This window comes from Oncorhynchus kisutch, linkage group LG29, assembly GCF_002021735.2.
Source record: "Oncorhynchus kisutch isolate 150728-3 linkage group LG29, Okis_V2, whole genome shotgun sequence".
Taxonomy (NCBI): Eukaryota; Metazoa; Chordata; class Actinopteri; order Salmoniformes; family Salmonidae; genus Oncorhynchus; species Oncorhynchus kisutch.
In genome coordinates this window covers 16,177,248-16,184,428 of record NC_034202.2, presented here as the reverse complement: position 1 = coordinate 16,184,428, position 7,181 = coordinate 16,177,248, and the positions used below count along the sequence as shown (strand labels likewise).

The following is a 7,181-nucleotide window of genomic DNA, read 5'->3' as shown; positions in this document are numbered from 1 at the left end:
CTCCCTAATGAACATGTACTACCAACCAAAAATACTATCCATTGCTTGCTTTGTGTTGAAAGTGGGTTACTTTGTGCAAGGTAGCTGTTACTGCATCCTCTCCACTCTCTGACTATCATCTTCCTGTAGAGTAGGGGTTTCATCCAAGCCATTTACTATGGGTGGTCTGAACATTACAGTAGGAGCCAGCACATAGTGGCTCACACTGGGGAGGCTGAGGAACTATTAACATCTGACTGACGTGACCTTGAATGGAGGAGGCAGCCTCTCATGTCCAGGATTGACAGAACAACTATTGTGAGTGAGGGAGAAGTGACAGGTCAATGATTCACATGAGCAGAGTCCACGGTTTACATTTTTGTTAATTTATAGGGAATAGGGGACTCTTTAGAGGGATTCTCAAGAAAGAAAACAAGTAGGCGGCCAGTACGATGCAGAACACTTTGTTAAATATTTACAGATAACATTGACAAAGAATACATATACTGTAAGTAGGAGCAGATCAGCCCATGGTTTACGGAACATCAGGACATACAACTGCAACGCGTTTCAACTACAAGCATCTTCTTCAGGCAGCGTTGAGAGATTCTCACAAATTCTCCTAAATAATCTGGACCAAGCTATTATGAAAACACTGAAGATGCCATTGACATCCAGAAGCCCATTCATCCCACAATGTCATGCTGGTGTCCACCAATGCAACCATCCTGTACAGACAATAGAAAACGGACCTATCTGAATCATAGCTCACAACCCAGGTCTGCTCTCCAACATAACATGAATTTTCAACTGAGCTCTTATCAAATGGGTTGAGCAAATTTGATTTTGATAGTATTATTAATTTGTGTCTTGCTGACCTTAGTACACTTGTGTTTGGATTCATACTAGCTGTCAGTTGTAGTGGGCTATGCTAAATCAAGAAAAGAAAGAGCATTCAGCATAAGATGTTCACTTTTCTTAAATCCCTAAATTACATAGACACGTATAAACCTATCTACTTGTGTTTTCCCCCCCTCTGTTCAAGTGATATGCCAAGACTTTACAGATAATCTAGTTTTTACTAGCTCTTTAAAATATTACTGTTATATTAATAATGCGCTCAATAATACCACATACTTTATTTGAATGGGCTGTAATATATATTTATTTATTTGAGGAGAGTCAGCTGATCAGAGACACCGGAGAAAGATCTGGAAGAAAAAGGGATTTCCGGAGTCTCTCCAGCCAATAAGCGCATTCCACATGCGGACACCGAGCGCAGTATTCCGAGCATGCGAACTGGTAGCGGACAAATGCGATTGGTGCTGATGGTGATAGTAGTGAAACCGCGGCAGCACACAAGAAGGAATAGACTGCGGACATCCACCAAGGCAGGACTTTCAGACCTGCCGTCTTGCACTAACTTACTACGCATGTCTTCTTAAGTTATTGCTCCGTTAAAATGAAATAGTTTTGATGGTGGTAGCTATGAATTATCCATATGTCATTGTTGTGCCTGGAACGTTGTAACCGGGGAGTTTGAGGGGGTAAGGCATTGCTCTCGTAACAAGTGGGGAGGAGGGCTAACGCAGTCATTACACTAGCCAGTTTTTTTTTTGACTGCATGTGAGGTTATTAAGTTAGCTACAGACGTTTTTGGAATAACATACATTTCGAGATTGTTCTGCATTTTCGGCAGCGTGAGTTGGGGGAAGACGCAAAATAAGTGAAGAATCAGTGGGGTTCTTGAGGTTTCTTCAATTAACTATCTAGATAGCTGTCCAGCTAACGTAAGCGGCTAAGTTAGCTAGTGTTTCCTCGAGCGGCTACTCACCATGGAGAACGCTCACACAAAGACGGTGGAGGAAGTTTACAGTAATTTCAACGTGAACGAAAGCACAGGTCTAGGTGTAGACCAAGTGAAGAGGCAGCGGGAAAAATGGGGACCTAATGGTGAGTAACTAACATGTTTTTGAAATGTGATATCCCTTGCCTGGCAACACGGTGCACGGCCTGTTAGCTAGCTAGCATTCTTAAGCAACCGGCATGCTTGAAAAAATACTGCTGACGTCACGAGCATGTTCAGGCTGACGATGACTGTGTTAAAAAAAAACTGAAATGATTTCTGTAAACTGAAACGAAATGCTGCACATTTTGTAATGATCTGCCGATTATAAACGATGTTACATTACTATTTCTTAGCTATGTTTAGTTACCTAGTCCACGTCTATCTAGATGTAATTTCCCTTTTGATTTTTTTTTCCCGGAAAACGTTCATGTTAAGGTGAGTTTTTCGCAACTCCAAGATGTACATCGTATCAATGCCTAGATAAAGTATTCACACCGCTTGAGACTTGCGTTTAATGGCTGTGAAAGAACTGAGGATGGCTTTAACATTGTAGTTACTCCACAGCACAAACTTAATTATAGAGTGTAACGGAAGCCTGTACAGAATACCAATATAAAAAAAAAATGCATCCTGTTTGCAATAAGGCACCAAAGTAAAACTGCAAAACATTTGGCAAAGATGTAGTGAATAGAAAGTTATATTTGGGGCAAAACCAACACATTACTGAGTAACACTTCATATTATCAAGCATGGCTGCGTCATGTTGTGGGCATGCTTGTCAACGGCAAGGACCAGAGTTTTTTTTTTTTATAATAAAAAAAACCCAGAATAAAGTTAAGCACAGGCAAAATCCTACAGGGAAACCTGGCTCAGTCTGCTTTCCAACAGACACTGGAAGACAAATTCACCTTTCAGCAGGATAATAACCTAAAACACAAGGCCAAGTGGGCGAAGCTCTTAGACTGTAATCGCTGCCAAAGGTGACTCTAACGTATTGACTCTGTGTGAATACCTATGTTAATGTAGATATTTCTGAATTTAATTTTCAATTCAATGGCAAAATATTTAAAACTAGTTTTCACTTTGTTATTATGGTGTATTGTGTGGAGATGGGTGAGATCGGTTTAATACATTTTCAATTCAGTTTGTAACACAACAAGAAGTGAAATATTTAAGGCTGATACTTTCTGAAGCCATTGCACATATGGTTGAGAAGCCCAGCTAGCTAATTCTGTCCTAACATTCCGGGACACTCTCTTTACACGCTACTTTGATTCAGTGGTTTTCGTAGCAGGTTCCCAGAGCATTTTCACTAACCCTTATCCTAACCTGCTGCGTAAGTTCTAACCTGTGACTTTGGTATTGAAGTGGCATAACGAGTGTTTCAAGTAACATTTCTCTCACTGTTCTCTATTTTCGGTGTCGTGTCCCTTGGATGATTCGCAGAATTGCCTGCTGAGGAGGGTAAGCAAGTTGTTTCTTTTTGTTCAGTTTACTTCTTCAATGCCACATTTGAAGGTATCCCATTATTTGGATGCTATCAAAAGCTCTATTTTGTTCTCTTAGGAAAATCTTTATGGGAACTGGTGGTTGAACAGTTTGAAGATCTGCTTGTGAGGATTCTTCTTCTTGCGGCCTGCATATCTTTTGTAAGTATAACATGACCCAATTCCAGCACATGAGGATCATAGTAAGTTTCATATCTGTCCAAGTATGAAAATAATTGGGGGCATGTGCAAATCTCCTATAAGGCAGACCATACTCAATAGGGTTTTCTTTAGGGTTCATACACCAATGGCATTTGCCTGCAGAGAGTACTTGTGAATGGATTTTACATGTAGAATTGCACAGAAAATGTCAACGCGCTGAGCGATTGGTAGACAAATGGTAGATCCACATTGAGTGTGCCACCATTTAGAAAATGCAAGCCCCTAAGTTTTCATTAGGCCTGGTGCCCACAGCTCCAACCTCATGATGGATTTCTATATAATCTGACTTTATTCTGGTGAAAAATATAATGACTTTGCATTTGACCAGTACTATAGGAATAATTGGTTAATGCTCCTACTTGTATGTCATTATGTCTTAGGTTACAGTATTGGAATGAGGGGTGTGTGTAGTCCTGGTTGGTCCCTGGATGGGTCCCTGTTCTAAAAAAGAAATGTCCCAATGCTCCAGGGCATTGTGTAGGATGCAGTCTTTCGGATGGGACATAAAACGGGTGTCCTGACTCTGGTCATTAAAGATCCCATGGCACTTATCATAAGAGTAGGGGTGTTTACCCCTTCCCGTAGCTCAGTGGTTCTCAAACCTCTCCTTGGGGACCCACAGATGTTTCACAATTTTGTTTGAGTGTAGCCCTCAACTAGTTCACCTGATTCATGAAGTCACAGGCTTGATGAATAGTTGGCAAGTTGAATCAGGTGTGCTAGCTCTGGAATAGATCAAATGCATGGAATGCTTGGGGGTCTTTGAGGAGAGTTTTGAGATCCACTGCTGTTGGCTGATATTCAATGCCACTGCTGTAAATATCACCAGCAGCAAGGACGCATGGTGATGGTCAGGAATATAGCCTGTAAATCACATCCAGTATTAGGCAGATCACATAAACAAGTCCCGGGCGGGCTTGAGCTGTTCATGTTTGACATTTGATTTGATAGGCTGTACCTCTGTGTTCGGAGGAGGATAAAGTTATGTGACACATTTCTGGTTCTGGCCTAGATTCTGATTGAGCGGACAAGTTACTCCTGTCCCTGTTCTGAAATAGTCTTAGAGGCCTCTCCCATTCTCTGGAGAAGATTTGCTGAATTGGGACAAACTCATGACGCTCAATACATTTACTAATGCGCAGTGTGAGAGGCTTTCAATCCCCTATTCATAGCTAAAATGATTGTCATTATATTATTGACTGTGTTAATGCCAGAGAGCTTGACACGGCTAATTAGTTGGGCTCTGAGTTAATGATGCCACGGCCTTTGTAGTGTACTCTGCTGCTCGAGGAGGAGTTCTACTCTGGGCCATCTCCTCCCTGTATATTGATTGACTGTCAGAGACATCAAAATAGAATGGGAGGGTGTGGCTATTTAACCTCAAAGAAGTGGTCATTGCATTGTATTGCAATCAAGATCAAGCGTGGCCTTTATGAACACTGTTGTGAGGTAGGCTACCACTCCAGCCCTGAAGTATAGACTAGTTTAAGATGTGCAATTGTCAGTATATCTACAATTATACCCTCCATTTTTCTGAGTCATTTCTGTGAGGTAAAATGTTTGGGCCTCATCAGATTGATTTGATCTCTTATGTAATCTGGTCATTCAAACGGCGCTGGTTAAAATTTATGCTTCCGATTTCAGTGGCTGAGAAGGACTTTATGGAAATGAACACCACTTCAAAGAGTAGTCGCTTGCTGTTCAGATGGAGGACTGAATGCGTTTAGCTAGAAACGGTGCCTGAACAGGACAGAGTTGTGCGTAGCTTTGAATTTGAACTACTACAGTTATTAGCAGTAGCATGTTCAACTAGGGCTGTGACGGCCATGGAGTTTTGGATGATGGTTATGTCAGCCAAATGAACGCACTCACCATTTTTATAATCGTTCAAATGGCAAAAAAATATATATATTTCATTTAAGACACATTTACTCTGCTCCTGAATGCCTGAGCTGCTGTAAAATGTGCATGAAAGTTAGATGCCTAGCTAATGTGCTTGCTAAAATAAAATTTGATTGGTAACATACACATGGTTAACCTGTTAGACCTCTCCCCCTTTGTGCAATTTCCGCCTGAAGACAGACCCAAATCTAACAGCCTGTAATAGCTCAGGCACAGAACCAAGGATATGCATATTCTTGGTACCATTTGAAAGAAAACACTCTGAAGTTTGTGTAAATGTGAATTGAATGTAGGAGAATAACACACAATAGATCTGGTTTAGATAAAACAATGATACAAATCGTTTTTTTTTTTCATCTTTAAAATGAACAAGATAAAACAAACATTCAGATAGGATGATGGGGACAATTTCAGCTAAAAATCTGAGGGCAACAGTACTTGTGCAAAGTTTCAGAATGATAACTTCCAAAATGAGTGTGCTACATGACATTTATCATGAGGTCACCCAGGTGTCCCACACAAGTAGCCCAAATGTACCCATGGTGGCCAAATTTAGTGAAGGTATACATTTTGAAACAAATAACTATATACAAAATACCAAAATTGTATTTTAACCCCCCCCCCCCCCCCCCTCACCAAAAAGAATATTGAAAAATAAATGGGAAAACAAAATTATTGGTGAAAAATAAATATATACACATTGACAAAATAACATGGGTAACTATTTACGCACTTTCAATATTTGGAAGACCCCAGTCCTCTATCAAATCAAATCAATTTATATAGCCCCAGCCTTAAACCCCAAACAGCAAGCAATGCAGGTGTAGAAGCACGGTGGCTAGGAAAAACTCCCTAGAAAGGAAAAAACCTAGAGGAACCAGGCTATGAGGGGTGGCCAGTCCTCTTCTGGCTGTGCCGGGTGGAGATGTGGTTGTGGAGGGTGCAGTGGTTGTAGAGAGTGCAACAGGACAGCACCTCAAGAGTAAAAATGAACAGTTTAGGTTTCCATAGCCGCAGGCAGAACAGTTGAAACTGGAACAGCAGCAAGGCCGGGTGGACTGGGGACAGCAAGGAGTCATCGTGGCAGGTAGTCCTGAAGCATGGTCCAAGGGCTCAGGTCCTCCGAGAGAAAGGGAGAGCAGACTTAAATTAACACGACACCGGATAAGACAGGAAAAGTACTCCAGATATAACATACTGACCCTAGCCCCCACCCACTTTGCCATATAACCCCACCAACTTTGCCAAAACTCTAGACAATATTCTGCTGCTGATACCAGATGCCATAGCAGACTCTTTCTGATGTAAAGCAGAGGGTCACTGAGCATGTGGTGCATGTGATCGGAGACTTCATCTTGCAAACAACACAGCAACGCCTCCATGCTGTGCCCTTTTGGCCCTTAGGCACATCCATGCCTGCACAAATATATTTGGGCAGATGAACACTTGTGCCAGGAGCAGAAGGGACAGGGCTTGGTGCAGTGGTGCTGTAGCCAGCAAGCTCCTTGATGCTCCCTATAAATGTAGACTGATTGGAGGAAGCATGCTGGCTGTGTTGAGATGTATGGGTTTGCATTCTACACAATACCATTTGATTTAAAATGGTATTGTTGTCCCTTCTGCTCCTGCCACAAGTGTTCATCTGCCCAAATGTATTTGTGCAGCCATGGATGTGCCTAAGGGCCAAAAGTATATACACTGCTCAAAAAAATAAAGGGAACACTTAAACAACATGTAACTCC

The 7,181-nt window shown here is 41.6% G+C and overlaps 1 protein-coding gene across 1 annotated transcript in view; it reads left to right on the top strand.

Annotated features, from left to right (window-relative positions):
* Positions 1-1,216: 1,216 nt before the first annotated feature.
* LOC109874383 (sarcoplasmic/endoplasmic reticulum calcium ATPase 2) overlaps positions 1,217-7,181 on the top strand; it is a 42,905-nt gene continuing 36,940 nt past the window's right edge. The window contains exons 1-3 of the mRNA XM_020466266.2: positions 1,217-1,932; positions 3,275-3,292; positions 3,395-3,477. Coding sequence (XP_020321855.1) covers positions 1,815-1,932; positions 3,275-3,292; positions 3,395-3,477 — 219 coding nt within the window. The 5' untranslated portion in view covers positions 1,217-1,814. The remainder of the gene's footprint in view (positions 1,933-3,274; positions 3,293-3,394; positions 3,478-7,181) is intronic.